Genomic DNA, 18,139 nt, shown 5'->3' with positions numbered 1-18,139 from the left:
GCTAAACATACCCAGCTCCTTCAACCTTTCCTCATAGGATTGTTGTCGTGATTGAATTATTTTATTTACCATATAAACTGTATTATTTTAACTGGCTATAACCACGTTTAATGACTGTAACTGTAATTCATATGCCGTTAAAGGTTGATGTATACTATTGTTAGCAGATCCAAAACAAGGTTTATGGAAAGTAGCAGGATTTAACTGTGGAAAAATGGGAACATAAGGTGCCATTAGCTGTCAGGGCAAGGCATACTTCTGCTTAGAGCAGTGGTTCCCAAACTATTTCGGGCCTCTGCCCCCTTGGTTCCACAAACTCAACCCCAGCGCCCCCTACCCTATCCTATAAAAAGCATTATTCAAAATAGGGGTTTGCATGACACACTAAAGAAGATAATAATAAAATTTCAAAACAGTAACAGTTGCGCATCTATTCCAAATCAAATTAAAACTCTTTCATTGAAATGTACTCAACAAAACTGATGAACTTGAGCCAGTGGTACCAGCTCTTCCAAGACTGGGAAAAAATTCTGATAGTTTCCACCAAATTTGTCGGCATGGTGCCATAGCCTGATCTATTATAAATTAGTGAACAACACAGTTGAAGGGGCCCACCTCTAGCGCCCCCCTGCTGCTCTCTCACCTCTTAGTGCCCCCCTAGGTAATCCCACCATCCCCCAGGGGTGGTACTGTCCACTTCAGGAACCACTGGCTTTGATCTATATACCCAATAACTACTGAAAGCTGGAGATGACAGTTAGGTGGCTGCCTCTTACAGTTTCTCAAGAATTCAGGTATGGCCACTGCTGGATATAAAATATGGGACCTGATGGACTGTTTGTCTAACCCAGGGGCCTCTTTCTTTTGTTTTCCAATACTGAGGTCTGGGTGGAAGGAAATTCTGTAGGATAGATATCTGATACATTTTAGGTGCCCTGATGGGAACCCAAGAACTGTTATTTTAAAACAACCCATAAAAGAGAAGAGTTAGCTGGAAATATTGCTTAAAACGTGAAGCCCTGATGAGATCGTATATTAGGACAAAAAGCTGGAGAATTAGACACACAAAAAATGGCTTTGACTAGGTGTTTGAGGATGGCTGAGTGAACATTTGAGCTTGGATATATGCATGATCTTGTCCTTTCGCCGCGCGGTACCAGCGGGCAGCCTTTTGTTTCTCTTTCAGCTCTCTAACGAGAAGCGTTTTCTCACGTTTTGCAGGACGACGAAAGATACGACCAGGCGAGCGACGTCCGGGCACAGCTCAAGTTCTTTGAACAGCTTGATCAAATTGAGAAGCAGCGGAAAGACGAACAAGAAAGGGAAATTTTAATGCGGGCGGCAAAGGCAAGTGCTTTGGGGCTTTGCCCCCTAATAGGTGGGCAAAGTGTCACCTTTCATGTCAAAGGAAGAGAGGCGCTTTGGTTCTTTGGGTCGTGGCGTTACTCAGGAGGCTTGGTTTCTGACCTCAGGCCCCCCGCGCGTGCTGTGCTCTTGGATCTCAGCCACTGTGTTAGGGCTGAGCATGGTGGGCTCCATAGACAGTCTTCCTCTCCATGGTCGAGCAGCAACCTGCTCCAGCCAGAATCCACTCCCAAAACTTTAGGAAACAGCCTCTGTCTCTGCCTCTGGCAGAACAACAGGGAAACCACTGGTGTGCCTAGAAGAGCTTTCACATGTCGTTTGGGCAGGGGGGGTCGCTTGGATCCCAGCCTACAATTGCCACCCTTTAATATCTGCATTCAGCCAGGCTCCGGTAATCCTTCTTCCCGTTCGAGTCGAATGAAAATTAAGCAGAAGACGCTTTTGTGCTCCCTTTGGTAGGGAAACGGAATGATAAGGCACTTCATACCCCGTTGCTTCTCAGTTATTGATGACCCTCCTTGCCTGTTCTAAAGGAGGGAGGGAGAGAAACAATACGTAATACGAGGGGCAAATCTTCCCTACAGAACGAGTGCCAAGTGTGGCCCTTAGCTCTCATAATACTAGAACACAGGGTCATCTGCTGAAGCTGGAGGGTGAGAGATTCAAAACTGATAAAAGGAACTATTCCTGCCCCAGGATGTGGTGATGGTTGCCAACTTGGAAGGCTTGAAGAGGGGAGTGGACATGTTCATGGAGGAGAGGGCTATCCATGGCTACTTGTCACAATGGATACTAGTCATGATGCATACCTATTCTCTCCAGGATCAGAGGAGCATGCCTATTTTATGAGGCACAGTGGAACGCAGGCAGGATAATGCTGCTGCAGTCATCTTGTTTGTGGGCTTCCTAGAGGCACCTTGTTGGCCACTGTGTAAACAGACTGCTGGACCTCATCTGATCCAGCATGGCTTTTCTTATGTTCTTCTGTTTAGTAGCCTACAGGGCATTTGGCACCTGATCTGTCTTCTGGCAATGGCTTCTTCTATACCATGCTGGCTCAGTTTGCAGCTTATTTTAGTGAAATAGGGTGTGGTGTTCTTTTTCTGGTGCTGTTTTTGTAGTACTTGCTTATAAATATTTTATTATGATTTTTATTTGATTATAGGCCACTGCAGAGAATAAAGCACTGATGGTTTTAATAAATTTTTTAATGATGAAAATATTTGTGAGAGTATAAAATATTGATCAGGTGCAGAATATAATTAAAGGGTGACTAAACACAGCCAAAACATTTAAAGACATTTCTGCTCTCTTACCCATTTTTTTTGTTCTTTTCTCTCTCCCCCCTTCCTTCCAAACGCTTAACCAACACAGTCTCGATCTAGACAAGAAGATCCAGAACAGCTTAGGTTGAAACAGAAGGCCAAGGAGGTATGTTTTCAAAGTCCTTGTATCATCATCTACCACATTTACCATCGTAGAGCTATATATTATTATATTATATATATATATTATATATCATGTGGTATAGGTCTATTAGCCGTGACCTGGATGGCCCAGGCTAGCCTGATCTCGTCAGATCTCAGAAGCTAAGCAGGGTCAGCCCTGGTTAGTATTTGGATGGGAGACCACCAAGGAATACCAAGGTTGCTGTGCAGAGGAAGGCACTGGCAAAACCACCTCTGTTAGTCTCTTGTCATGAAAACCCGAAAAGGGGTCGCCATAAGTTGGCTGTGACTTGACGACACTTTACACATAGGTCTGTTAACACTATAAGATGCCATTGTGCCATGTTTGATTATTTTTAATGTTTTTAATCCTTATATATCGCCTTAAAATAAAATATATTTATTATTATATTATTATTTTATCTTTTCCACCCAAACTTGGGTACCCAGCTCTTTCAGGCCACCATGGCTCTATGCTTGTGATGAGCGCCGCTTGTTTTAATTAATGAATTGATTGATTGATTTATTAGAATTGGAATCTGATTTTAGATAATGTAAAATTTTTTGGAAATGGTTTTATTATATTGTATATTGTTGATGATATGAACTTCCCTGAGCCCGGCTTTGGCCGGAGATGAGGGCGGGATAAAAATCAATCAATCAAATAAATAAATAAATACTGGTTGAGTATCCCTTATCCGGACTGTTGGGACCAGAAGTGGACCAGCACAGATCTTGCCCGAATGCAGGCTCGAAAGGTCCGGTTTTTGGATCAGTCCGGATATGGGATATCCGGATAAGGGATATAATCTACCTTTATTTACGATACCATTTTCTACTACATAAAAACTGTACTGGAAAAAAAGGGTAAATAAAAAAAAAACTACACAAACAGAAATTGTGTGGGTTTTTTTATGTTTTATGTTTAAAATGGAGCAAAGGGGTAGGGAAAATACAAGAAGGGGGGACATTTGAAGAATAGAACAATTCAGATAAAGAAAAACAAACAAAACATTACTTATATGCACAGACGTTACATGGCTGCACGGCCTACATAACTCAAGACAGTTTATCCAACATAGAAGTATAGTTTATAGAAATATCAAGATCTTGTCGATTCTCGCCTTCTAACATCAGTTGTTCAACTGCACTCTATTAAACCTTCGTATGTTAAACTAAATTATGAAAATATATACATATATCCATTTCTTACTACCTGGCCCGCACAGGTCATTTTTTCTCAAGGCTTTCTGTTTTTGATGCCCGCCCACAGATGCAGCAGCAAGAACTAGCACAAATGAGACAGAGGGAAGCCAACCAAACTGCTTTGGCGGCCATCGGTCCCCGGAAGAAGAGGAAAGTGGAGTCTGCGGGCGCTGGGCCAGGAACAGAGGTAAAGCCCGTGTGACTCCTCCTGAATAATACCCACTGTTGCATCCTAGGCTTCTTAATAGCTCAGGTGCCATTCCCCCCTCCCCGAATTTAAAATGGAGAGGTTCACTGTTGCTCCCCTGAAAGGGTTTACTGCTAGAGCGGGCAAGAACAGGAAACCACCTGCCTGTAGCAGAGCGCCCTCGCGATGATTCCGTGTGGGTCACGGAGCACCTTCTCCAGCCAAACCACCCAGTGACTACTTGTGGCAGCAGAGCAAGGAGGGCGCATATGCACCACAAGGGCTCACCTCACCACATTTCAAAGGAATCTGCTTTCTTCCTGTCAGCTTTCTTCATTGTCCAGCGTTCACAACCAAACATGGTAATAGGGAACATTATGGCATGAATTAACTTGATCTTGGTGGCCAGTGACACATCCTGACACTTAAGAATCTTTTCTAGCTGCTTCATGGCTGCCCTTCCCAGTCTCCATCTCCTTCTGATCTCTTGGTTGCAGTCTCTTTTTGGTTGATGAAGATAATCCATACCAGTTCCTAATTTTAAGAGCAGAAATAAATAAATTGAACTACAGAGAGCATAACTCCCTTATCACTACCAGCCAAGAGGAAATAAAAGGTGAAAAATCATGCGATCAGACAAGAAACTTAGCAATAAAAGATGTTACAAAGCAAGCCCTTTGAGTGGAATATAAACCACGACTAAAGGAAAAAAACGGGTCAGTGATTCAGTGCCTGCTCTTCCGCATGGACAGGATCTCTGGGCTCGAGGGACCTCAGCACCACGGCCCACTGCTTCTGCCAAAGGTAGCTCACTTACCCGAGCTAAAAAAGAAAAGCTGACGATATATTGGGGCTCTTAGAATGCTGTTGCTGGACAGGAAATAAAGGGCTGGAAAAGCCCCAGTGAAGTGTAGAACAAACTCTTTTAGCATCCTGGTTAATTCTGTTCACGTTGAGAGTTCACCTGCTTCAAGGCCCAAGCCTCGTTTTCTTGGGCCTGGACAGTATTTTTAACATACCCTTACCCCATCCTAACCCCACATGGCATAGATACCGTCTCATGAATCATGGCAAAAATAATCTTATTTCTGCAGTGAAATTAGTTGACCATTTCGATCTGTCTTTCTCCCCATTCTTTGGTCCTGTCTGCTTTTAGAGCCAGCGTGGTGTAGTGGTTAAGAGCTGTGGTTTGGAGCGGTGGCCTCTGATCTGGAGAGCCGGGTTTGATTCCCCACTCCTCCACAGGGCTACACATGAAGCCAGCTGGGTGAACGTGGGTCAGTCACAGCTCTCTTAGAGCTCTCTCAGCCCCACCTACCTCACAGGGTGTGTGTTGTGGGGATGAGAAGGGAAGGTGATTGTAAGCTCTTTGATTCTGTCTTAGGCGGTAGAGAAAGTCGGCATATAAAAACCAACTCTCTTCCTCCTCCTCCTTTGATTTTAGGTAGGGTATGAGCTTTTGTGAATCGCAGCTCACTTCTTTAGCTGTGACTCACGAAAGCTCATATCCTGCCAGAAATTTTGTTAGTCTTTAAGGTGCTGCTGGACTCTTGCTCTTTTCCACTGCTACAGACAGTCTTAACATGGCTGCCCATTGCGATCTGCTTTTATTTTGACGCAGTATTCCATGGTATCAACAATTCAGAGGTATAAGAGAGAATAATTTCCTCCCCTCCCTGGACAGAAGCTTTAATAGCTGCGTGAGCGCCAGAAATTCAGCGGATGGAGCTTTCTTTTGCCCTGCACCTGTTGAATACACAAAGCCTCTAACAGGAACATAAGTTGACATTTCTTTCCTGCTATGAAGCGCATCAGTAAGATCCTCGTCAGCTGCTTTGGTTTCGAGCTTTGATATCTATTACAACTATTTCCTGTGACATAAAAACCTTTAAAAGAACAGTAGATGTTCATATTGTTAATGGCAAACACAGATACTTGAAAAGAGTGTCCCATGGAAATCAATAAGACTTGCCTGTTAGAATCTATGAAGAGATGGAGCCAATTCCGTTGGGTTAAAAGGTGTGTGTTGTGGGTTGTGTGAAAACTTTACTGTTAAAACTTACGTATTGCTCTCTCTGTGTAAATAAGATACGGTACAATTAATAAAACATTGTTAAGTAAAATCTAGTAGATTTGAGTCCAGTAGCACCTTAGAGACCAACAAGCCATAAATTCCCTGACTTAAATAATAGACTCAACAAGGTTAAAGAAACCTATGCTTTAATTAAGCTGACGTACTATAATAACGGTTAAAAATACCGAAGAGCTTGATGCTCTGTGGAATTCAACAATTTTAAGGATGGAGAAAGCATTCTAGTGTGTAAATTGTAGAGAGGGAGTGGTATTATAATAATAATGCGGATTTTAGTTAAAGAGACAAATAGGGTATTATTTGTCGAAGGTTTCACGGTCAGAGTTCATTGGTTCTTGTAGGTTATCCGGGCTGTGTGACCGTGGTCTTGGTATTTTCTTTCCTGACGTTTCGCCAGCAGCTGTGGCAGACATCTTCAGAGGAGTAACACTGAAGGACAGACACTGTCCTTCAGTGTTATTCCTCTGAAGATGCCTGCCAAAGCTGCTGGCGAAACATCAGGAAAGAAAATACTAAGACCACGGTCACACAGCCCAGATAACCTACAAGAACCAAGGGTATTATTTGATTAAGTGCTATGGGTATTTTAGTTATATTAGCGCTGTTTTAGTTTTGTTTTTTTAAAAATAATTTGTATCACCAGTATTTGATTTTTTCAAAGTAATGATATATCTAGGTTTTTTTCCCCTTTTCCTTTTATTGTAAGAATAAATGTTTCTAATAAAAATCAAACAAAAAGATTTCCAGGGTATACGTTTTCAAGAGTCAAACTTTCCTTCGTCAAATACAAATACTTGTATCTCCCTACTTGTATCTGATGAAGGGAGCTTTGATTCTTGAATGCTTATACCTTGGGGATCGTGTTGGTCTCTAAAGGTGCTACTGGACTCAGGCCTAGTTCTTCTACTGCAGACTACCATGGCGGCCCACTGCAGACTACCTGAAATTTAAAAAAATAAGATGGGCCTTGCGCATGGTGAAGTTAAAAACAACTTAGCTGCAAATTTTTCCAAATCAGAATAATGGACAGCTCTCACGCTTGTCCAATGACCCCTTGAGTCATATGTGCCCCATCGGCTTCCAGTCCAATTTGACATGGAATGGGAGTGAAACTCTGTTCTTAGTTACCGGATTGCTTTGCCCATTCTCAGCAAGACCGAAAGGGAGACTCATCCCCCTTTCCCTTAAGGAAGGGATTGGGCCACAAAGAGCCTTCTCCGTCTTCTGCTTCGCTTTCCCTAACTTATTGCCCACTTCCTACTTTGAAGAAGAAGAAGAGTTAGTTTTTATATGCCGACTTTCTCTACCACCTAAGGGAGAATCAAACCTGCTTACAATCACCTTCCCTTCCCCTCCCCACAAAACACACCCTGTGAGGTAGGTGGGGCTGAGTGACTAGCCCAAGGTTACCCAGCTGGCTTCATGTGTAGAAGTGGGGAAACCAACCCAGTTCACCAGATTAGGATCTGCCGCTCATGTGGAGGAGCGGGGAAACCAACCCAGTTCTCCAGATCAGGGTCCACCGCTCCAAACCACTGCTCTTAACATGACACCATGCTGGCTCTTATCAGAGTAGAGGTGTCCTTTTGTGGTGAATCTATTCCAGATCCGGGTTTCTATCTGCCTGTAAATATAAGGTCGTCCGTGTTCCTTCTAATTAATTATGAAATGCTGTGTCCAGATGACCTATGTTGCCACTGGCTCATGTGCGCAAGTCCTGGAGGGCGGCTTTTCCTCGTGGCACGTTATAATTACGTCAAGAGGCCCGGTTGTCATTGTGTCTCTCTGGGATGGATCCTTGGCCATGAAGCAAACTCGGAGTCCGCTGCTGAAAACGCCGAGTTGCTGCATACTTATCTGAGTACCACACAGGCGGTTTAGGATTCCTGCCTGTTCGTCTGTGCGTGCACGCGTGCTTTCGGCTTAGCGTTCGCTTTAATGTATGGAATCTGCTTTATATTCCCCGGGAAGTCTTGTTTGCACTTTGGCAAGCTCTGATTAATGCAGTTATCGTAGATTAATCCGTTGCAGGATAGCCACATCAACCGCCGGCTTCCTGAATGGAAGCTTTTGTTTGCTTAATTAAGAACCAGCTGCTTTGGATCTAATTGACTCACAGCTGTGCATCTGCCATTCCGGTTGACATTTTTAAACTGAGCCCCCCTCGTCTTTCTCTGTGCCGCCTGCATTCTTCTGCAGCCGAGGCCTGTTACCTAAATGGTTCGTTGGATCAAGTTTGTGTTCTGTCGTCCGAGGAATGCTAAACCGCTAATTATACATACAATCACCTCTTAGGCAAAACTGCCCCGTATCTGCTTGGCGATTAGACGAGGATTTGCGAGAGAGCCAAGAAACACACCCTCGCTTCTGCACCATTTCACAATTAACCGGAGGATGTAATGTTTGATAACAAAGAGAACACCAGCCTCCCAGTTCTTTCTTGGCAAATTAATGATAGCTGTCATTGCGTATACTTTGTAGCCGCTTGAGCATTTCCGGGATCTTTCAAAATATTATTGTGAAAAGATCTCCAGAGTAATTAGAGGTCCCCCATGAGAGACCCCCACCTAACCACAACCTTGGCATCGATCCATTTGGCTCAAGGAGTGACCAAAACAGGCCATATGCTATTTCTATCCTGGAGTGGCGAATGCTAATCTAGAGAACTGGATTTCATTCCCTACTCCTCCACATGAAGCCTGCTGGGTGACCTTGGGCTAGTCCCACCTACTTCACAGGGTGTCTGTTGTGGGAAGGGGAAGGGAGGATGATTGTAAGCCAGTTTGATTCTTAAGTGGTAGAGAAAGTCGGCATATAAAAACCAATTCTTATTCTTAACTTTCTCTCCCTCCCACTCAAAGGCCCTCTTCTCCTTCAACCCCTTCCCAAGCATTATGAGATGAAGATCCTAAGAGGAGGTCACTCCTCCACAGTTGCATCTTATAGCCGAGTATGTAGCCCTTGAAGCATCTATAAAGCAGTGGTTCCCAAACGTTTCGGGCCGCCGCCCCCTTGGTCCCACAAACTCAACCCCAGCGCCCCCTATCCTATAAAAAGCATTATTCAAAATAGGGGTTTGCATGATGCACTAAAGAAGAGAATAACAATAAAATTTCAAAACAGTAATAATTCATTGCACATCTGTTCAAAATCAAATTAAAACTTTGTTGTTGAAATTTATATCAACAAAGCTGATGAATTTGATACAGTGGTACCAGCTTTTCAAAGTCTGAAAAAAAATTCTGATTGTTTCCACCAAGTTTGCCAGCATGGTGTCATAGTCTGATCTATTGTATATCAGTGAACAACACAGTTGAAAGGGCCCACCTCTAGCACCCCCCTGCTGCCCCCTTGCCTCTTAGAGCCCCCCTAGGTAATCCCCCCTAGGGGGTGGTACTGCCCACTTTGGGAAACACTGCTATAAAGGAAGCCACGGCCCTCAGTTTGCAAGGCCTGAGCAAGGCTGCTAAAGATAGGACGTTTTGGAGGACATTGATTCCTAGGGTCGCCATGAGTCGGAAGCGACTTGACAGCACTTGAACACACGAAGCTGCCTTATACTGAATCAGACCCTTGGTCCATCAAAGTCAGTATTGTCTACTCAGACCAGCAGTGGCTCTCCAGGGTCTCAGGAAGAGGTCTTTCACATCACCTACTCACCTAGTCCCTTTAACTGGAGATGCCGGGGATTGAACCTGGGAACTTCTGCATGCCGAGCAGATGCTCTACCACTGAGCCACAGCCCCTCCCTTAACACACATGCACATACCCTTCCCTGATCTTTATTTAATTTGTGCAAGAGAAATCCCCTTTCATGTTCTCATTAGACGAAATTACCCAATTAATGAGAGAACATCAAATCAATTGCCTGCCTTAAAAAATAGTGGCTCAAGTTCCCAGAATACTCCCCCCCTTTTTTTTAACAAAACCAGATGAAACTACTTTGAATACCACACAGCGATTGTTTGTGGGTCCAAATTTCTCGTAAACCCACTATAAGTGTTTACAGTGTTCAGCCAGCCATTCTGTACAACATTAAACCTGTCTACAGTATCTTCAGGGGCTAGAAAGCTACAGGAAGGCAGCCTCTTAAATCTTAAAGAGTTGTGTGAAAAATTCCCTAGCTCATAATGTATTTCTTACCTGCCTGCCCACAAGTGTCTTGAAGCCACAGGGTAGCATTAACTGGGGGCCTGGAATTAATTGTTGTTCAGCCCAGTCGGCTGATTGTGAGTTTGCTCTGCTAATTAATCTTGAAAAGGCTCCTTGAGAGACAGCGTGGCGGAGTGGTTAGGAGGGGTGGGCTCTAATCTGGAGAACCAGGTTTGATTCCACTCCTACACATGAAGCCTGCTGGGTGACTTTGGGCCAGTCACAGTTCTCTCAGAACACTTATCCCCACCTACCTGACAAGGTGTCTGCTGTGGGGAGACGAAAGGAAGGAGATTGTAAGCCGGTTTGATTCTCCTTATGTGGTAGAGAAAGTCGGCATATAAAAACCAATTCTTCTTCCTTCTACAAGATAAAGCTGCATTCAGTTTGCCGTAATATAGTCACACACAGGTTTTGATCATACCAGTGCTTGCTACAACAGGCGGTATTTTAGGGATACGCTGTGCTCCCAAAGCAGAAACCCAAGTAAGGGGGAGGTCACGGACTATGTAGGGAAGTCGAGAGCAGTCCAACCAAGGAAGTCAGAGGTGGAGTATGCAGTCCTGCCTGCATTATGGAGGTTAGGCTAAAGAGTCCGGTGATAATGGCTGAAGGTCTAAGCCTTTAACCTCACTGAGAGTTGAGAGTCACACAGCACATGATAAATTGTGGAACTCCCTGCCCCAGGGTGTGGTGATGGCTGCCAGCTTGGAAGGCTTTAAGAGGGGAGTGGACGTGTTCACAGAGGAGAGGGCTATCCATGGGTACGAGTCAGAATGAATACTAGTCATGATGCATCCCTATTCTCTCTAGGATCAGAGGAGCAGGCCTATTACAGTAGGTGTTGTGGAACACAGGCAAGATAATGCTGCTGCATTTGTCTTGTTCGTGGACTTCCTAGAGGCACCTGGTCGGCCACTGTGTGAATAGACTGCTGGACTTGATAGGCCTTGGTCTGATCCAGCATGGCTTTTCTTATGTTCTTATGAGAAGAAAGTGAGAAGGAACCCAACAGTCGTGTTCCAACATATGAACATATGAAGCTGCCTTATACTGAATCAGTCCCTTGGTCCATCAAAGTCAGTATTGTCTGCTCTGGCCGGCAGCGGCTCTCCAGGGTCTCAGGCAGAGGTCTTTCGCATCACCTACTTGCCTAGTCCCTTTAACTGGAGATGCCGGGGATTAAACCTGGGACCTTCTGCATTCCAAGCAGATGCTCTGCCACTGAGCCACGGCCCCTCCCCTCCTGCAGGACTGGGGTGTTGGACGAGTGGACAGACCTCTGTTAGGCCACAGCAGTTTTTTTAGCAACTGAGGGCGAAAAGAAGGAATAGGGGTGTGGGACGCATCCCAGTGCCCTAAAGATGTCCTCTCTTGCTCCCAAAAGGTGATGCTGCTAAAGCGCAGTATCGGAGCTTTGGTGCTCAGCCTTCCCTGGCTGTTCCTTTACTGCACCCTACTGAGAAATCTTGAGGCAGTGACTCGTCAATACTTAAATTTCTTTCTGAAAGTTAGAGCAGAGATGACTTCCCAAGTCCATCTGTGCCACCTGCTCGTTATAGCTCATGACTATCTCTCCCCATGTTTTGCCAGAGAATGGGAAGGTACTTTACACACTTCATCTCTTTATGAGAGCCAGCATGGTGTAGTGGTTAAGAGCGGTGGTTTGGAGCAGTGGACTCTGATCTGGAGAACCAGGTTCGATTCCCCACTCCTCCACATGAGCGGCTGGTGCTAATCTGGTGAACTGGATTTGTTTCCCCACTCCTACACATGAAGCCAGCTGGGTGACCTTGGGCCAGTCACATCTCTCTTAGAGCTTTCTCAGCCCCACCTACTTCACAGGGTGACTTGTGGAGAGGGGAAGGGAAGGCAGTTGTAAGCCGGTTTAATTCTTCCTTAAGTGGTGGAGAAAGTCGGCATATAAAAACCAACTCTTCTTCTTCCTCCTTCTCCTCCTCTTCCTCCTCCTCCTTTTGTCTATAATATTTTTTTTTATTTTCAACGTTACACAATTAACACAAACCTTACACGACAAAAACATTACATATAACCATACACAACCATACGCAACACAGCATTAAACAGCACAACCACTAACATTGCGCTACACTATTTATCAAGAAAATGCTTTGCCAGACTGCACTTAGAACATTTGATTTCATTGTGAATACCTCTACTATAATAAAATCTAATATGCTGTTTGTTACTTATAGCCTTGATACGATGACCTTGCACTTATAGTAGTTAGAGTTTACCTTAATCTCACGTCTTATCCCCCCTTCAAACTCTTTTTCTAATGAGGGGACAACACCTCCCCATCTCAGACAGCATAGGGGGCGAAGTGGAATGATGGGAAGGGGGTAAATGGCAAAGTAGCTTCCCCTCTCCATAACAGAAATGCCTTTCTATTTTAGAGCTCTCTCAGCCCCACCTACCTCACAGGGTTTCTGTTGTGGGGAGGGGAAGGGAAGGTGATGGTGATGGTAAGCCAGTCTGATTCTTCCTCAAGTGGTAAAGAAAGTCAGCATATGAAAACCAACTCTTGTTCTTCTTTCCTCCAGGCCAGATTGGCCAGGGATCCTGGAGGGGTTTTTTGGCCATCTTCTGAGGGGTCACTGGGGGTGTTTTTTTTGGGGGGGAGGTAGTTGTGAATGTCCTGCATTGTGCAGGGGGTTGGACTAGATGACCCTGGTGGCCCCTTCCAACTCTATGTTTCTATGATTCTAAAAGGTCTCTGTCGCTTTACTCCGCTCTGCTTCTTTGCCTGCACTGATGTCCAGTTATCCTGTTCCCCATACACTTATTCTTTGTGCTTTAAGTTGTTGTTGCAGAGGCTTGTGGCTGAAGGATTAAAAACTGACCAGCTCTTTCCATTCGCAGGGGTCCAGTGCGAGCGTGGCGGTCCCAGGCGGCTCCGGAGTGGGAACGACCAGGCAATTTACACGGCAAAGGATAACGCGGGTGAACCTCAGGGACCTCATATTTTGTTTAGAAAATGAGCGAGAGACAAGCCATTCACTATTGCTATACAAAGCATTCCTTAAGTAAAAGTGGAGAAGATCAAGGTATTTTTGACCGAGAAGGCAACCTGGGGACATTTTTTTTATATATATATTTGCAGATTACGCCTTTTTTTGTAATGAGCATATGGGATATTGTTTAAAACAGCAGCGGCAACCCCAACCACCACCATCCTGAGACAACCACCTCTTTACAAGGAACAGTTTTCTATTCCTGTTTATTATAAACTCTTTGGTGTAAGAGCGATCCCTTTGACAGTGAGGAGACTCATAAAGGCCCGCGGAGACGATAAGAAGACGATTTAAAAGTTTTAACTCATCTCTTTGATTGAGTGGCCTTCTTGCCAAACAAGCCATATTATAGAGACTGATGGAATCGTTTAGCAAATAACCAGCTTCTCTGTGTCAGATCCTGTAGCAATTTCAACCTTAAATTGTGCATTTTTAGTTCGGTTTTCCTTAACGAAATCGATTATATAGGTATATGTCTACAGCAGATGACCTCATTTTATTTTTTGCTTTTTGAAAGAAGTCAGTCTGCAAAGCAAACTGATTTTAATAAATATTTATCTCCCTCTCCCCTCAAATTGTTCAAAATCTAGATTTCACTTAATTTTAAGCGTAAACCTCAATTTTTTAAAAAAAAGATCTCATTATTGCTTATTAGAGGCAACCCCACCTGAAGGGCCCGCAAAGGAAGGGTTACTTCTGAATGTTTTATCAGCATCTGTAAAAAAGAAAAAGGAAAAAAAAGAAATGCATTTTATTTGCTATAGTTTGTAAAGCTGTAAAGTTTAAAAAAAAAGAAAAATGGAAAAAAAAGAAAAACCTTTTCAGCATAAATATATTTTACTTGCACTGTGTTTTTTAGCAAAAGTGAAAGCTTAGATTAAATAAAAATCAAAGTTGAGAGGAATCATAAAAAAAGACAGTTTCTCAGTGTGAAATCAAGTGTTGAAAAATGGTTGGTGTATTTTGTCAGTAATTGTATATAATTTTTGGCACATAACATTAAAAAAATGGCTATGTAAACTATAATTATTTTGCTAAAAGACTGTATGCAAGCTATGGGCTTACTTTAAAGACGTCCAGAGCAAAAGTCCCTTCTTTGTACCTATTTTTTTATTACAAAATATACTAATTGGTTCTTTATATTTTCAGAGGTTATTGTATTAAATTGTCTATTGATAGTACTTTTATGACTGTAAATATCTCGGCTTTCTTTGTGTGGACTCTCATGTTAGAATTTAAGGGCAGGAGCTACCAGGAAGGTTTCCTGTGCAATTCCTATTGAACAGAGGGGTGCGGGAACCGGCATTCCTTTCAACAGGGCTTGTGCAAGAGACATTCTTAAGGCGGATTGCACCTTAACTTTCTTTGTGTGTAAACTGAATGCTGATCAGTATTTTTATCAACACCCAACAAACTGTTACACCTTTTTATTTTGTCTCTTGGGGGGGGGGGAAATCCTGTCTTTCCATTTTTTTTCATGTAAATTTTGCACAGTTCCTTGTTCATATGTAAATATTTTACTTTCAAAAAATGAAGTTTTTAATTGCTATTGTTTTATATAGGATTGAAAGAAAATTAACTCCTTTATTAAAAACAAATTTATCTGTATCAGTGTATGTATTTTTGCTCTATAAAAATATTTCCTTCTCTGGATATATTTTTTTCCCTTTGCACTGCAGCAAGATGAAAACTTCTGTTGGTTTTTAAACTTGTTTGCTGAGATGATGAGACAATTGGGCAGGATGACTCTATGGGCTTTGTGTCTCAAAAAAAAATACAAATTCAAATTATGCATCAAGGAAATCAGCTTCTGCCGGTGGAATAAATTATGCCAGTTAAGCAAACTGCATACATTTACTTTGCCTAATTAATTCTGCATCTTTAAGATTTGGATGTCTAAGATTTCTGAGAGCCAGCATGGCCTAGTGGTTAGGAGCGGCGGACGCTAATCTGGAGAACTGGGTTGGGCTCCTCGCCCCTCCACATGAAGCCTGCTGGGCGACCTTGGGCTAGTCACAGTTCTCTCCGAACTCTCTCAGCCCCGCCTACCTCACAAGCTGTCTGTTGTGGGGAGGGGAAGGTGATTGTAAGCCGGTTTGATTCTTCCTTAAGTGGTAGAGAAAGTCAGCATATAAAAACCAACTCTTCTTCTTCTTCTTCATCTGCACAATCCTCATTTTCTCTAGGTGAACTGATCTCTATTGGCTGGAGATCAGTTGTAACAGCAGGCAATTACCAGCTAGTATCTGGAGGTTGGCAATCCTACTCACAAAGTGTCTGTTGTGGGGAGAGGAAGGGAAGGTGATCGTAAGCTGCTTTGAGTCTCCTTAAAGGTAGAGAAAATCGGAGTATAAAAACCAACTCTTCTTCGTTTGAAACTTTAAAAAATAAACATTAGGCAAAAACAAAATATAACGGAAGAAAAGGGTGCCGAATGCAAGCTGCAGAAAAGGGAAGGTAAAACAATTAAAAGATTGCAGTCTTTTACCGATGAGGAAAAGCTAAAATGTTTTGGTCTTGTTAGGTAGAATAAGATGACTAAGATGTAGAGGTCAGGGGTGTGAGATACAGGTTTGTAAAACTTACACAGGAGGGAGAAAGTGAATAGAGAATCCCCCCTCCCCACAAACCCGCTTTTGTCATAATACAAGAACTATGCGGGGTGTGTGGGGAGATCCACTGAAGCTGATGACCAGTAATTTGGCGGGGGGGGGGGGAGGTAGGGGAGAGAAAGCACGTGATCTATTTACAGGGTTTACTGCAAGAAGGCATTGGTATGTATACAGCCACGCAGTTCCAAAGAGGGGTCAGCCATTCTGCTGATTTACACTTCAGAGCCCCACACACACACTTTGAGCCCCCTGATAGTTTGTTCCTGGGGATCGGTACACCTTTAGAAATGGCGGCAGGGTCAGGGAATTGGGATGGGTGAGGACCCTGCCACATACAAAAAACTAAAACGAGATCCAACTTGCAAAATTACCAGGAAAACTAGCATACTGATCAAGAATTCCACTCTTCATCCGGACACATACAGAAAACTATGCAAGACAGAAGCACAACCACCACGATTATATGGACTACCTAAAATTCATAAGGATGCCGTCCCACTCCGACCCATCGTGAGCGCCATTGGTTCCCCAACATATGAATTAGCTAGATATTTGACCACCCTCCTACAGGACCACATTGGAAAAACCACTTCTTACATCAAAGACTCAACTCACTTCATCAACAAAATCAGTCCGTTGAGACTCAATCCACAGGATATATTAGTTTTGATGTTGTATCCCTCTTTACCAAGGTTCCAGTAAAAGACACAATCTCATTGATTAACCAGATTTTTCCAGAAGATATAACAGCCTTATTTCACCATTGTCTGACAACAAGTTATTTCCTATGGGATAAAGAATTTTACGAACAGATTGATGGAGTAGCTATGGGAAGTCCACTCAGTCCAGTAATAGCAAACTTTTACATGGAATATTTTGAAAAGACAGCATTAGAATCGGCACCTTACAAACCTACAGTCTGGTTCAGGTTCGTAGATGACACATTTACTATTTGGAGCCATGGTGAAGAAAAATTAATGGACTTTCTAAACCATCTTAATAATATCCATTCAAACATTCAGTTTACCATGGAAAAGGAAATTGAGGGTAAACTCCCATTTCTTGATACCCTTGTCATCCGTAAAACAAACTTTCAGTTAGGTCACAAGGTCTACCGGAAACCAACTCAGACAGATCACTACTTACACAAAAACTCCAACCACCAACCCCGACAGAAAAGAGGAATAACAAAACATTAATGGACCGTGCAAGATGGATCTGTGAACCACAGTTTCTCAAGGAAGAAACTAATCATCTAAATCACGCACTGCTAGCAAAGGCTATTCCAAGAATGAAATCAGAAGGGCCATTAAACCAAACAAAAATCAGAAAACTCAGGAAAAACAGTCTCCCATAGGAAAGGTATTCTTGCCATTTATTAAAGGAGTCACTGATAGGATGGAGAAACTTTTGAAAAAACATAACCTACAAACAGTGTTTAAACCCACCAAGAAAATACAACAAATGCTACGATCAGCAAAAGACAAAAGAGACCCCCTCACCTCTGCAGGAGTATATCGTATACCTTGCAGCTGTGGAGAAGTTTACATCGGGACCACAAAACGCAGCATACAAACAAGGATAAAAGAACATGAAAGATACTGCAGACTTGGCCAACCTGAGAAATCAGCAGTGGCTGAACATGGATTGACACAAACAGGACACAGTGTCTTATTCCAAGACACTGAAAGACTGGACAATTCTACCAACTATTTTGTCAGATTGCACAGAGAAGCCATTGAAATTCATAAACATCAGCACAACTTTAACAGAAAAGAAGAGAGTTTAAGAATGAATAAGGCTTGGCTTCCTGTCTTGAAAACCTCCAGACTAACAAAGACTACAGTCAACAATAGCCATGCAGATTAGCTTTGGATTTCACACATTAACAGATTACTTCAGGATACAATGGTTCCATATTAACATACCACACCCTCATTAGCACATTATCTTGATACTTACAGGACAATGGTTAGCACATTACCTTTGTTACTTTTTGCAGGACAATGATTCAGCTCAAACCCAACCCCTTTCTGACTATA

At 43.1% G+C, this 18,139-nt stretch overlaps 1 protein-coding gene across 2 annotated transcripts in view; it reads left to right on the top strand.

Moving 5' to 3' along the window:
• TAF4 (TATA-box binding protein associated factor 4) overlaps positions 1-13,560 on the top strand; it is a 105,890-nt gene extending 92,330 nt beyond the window's left edge. For both annotated transcript variants that reach the window (XM_056844995.1, XM_056844994.1), the window contains 4 exons: positions 1,222-1,347; positions 2,740-2,796; positions 4,087-4,206; positions 13,334-13,560. In XM_056844995.1, the coding sequence (XP_056700973.1) occupies positions 1,222-1,347; positions 2,740-2,796; positions 4,087-4,206; positions 13,334-13,501 (471 nt within the window). In that variant the 3' untranslated portion in view covers positions 13,502-13,560. The remainder of the gene's footprint in view (positions 1-1,221; positions 1,348-2,739; positions 2,797-4,086; positions 4,207-13,333) is intronic.
• The last annotated feature ends 4,579 nt before the right edge of the window (positions 13,561-18,139 follow it).

The sequence above is a fragment of the Euleptes europaea genome, chromosome 2 (assembly GCF_029931775.1).
Source record: "Euleptes europaea isolate rEulEur1 chromosome 2, rEulEur1.hap1, whole genome shotgun sequence".
Lineage (NCBI taxonomy): Eukaryota > Metazoa > Chordata > Lepidosauria > Squamata > Sphaerodactylidae > Euleptes > Euleptes europaea.
The sequence above is the reverse complement of the archived record's forward strand: the minus strand, read 5'-3'. Positions and strand labels throughout refer to the sequence as shown.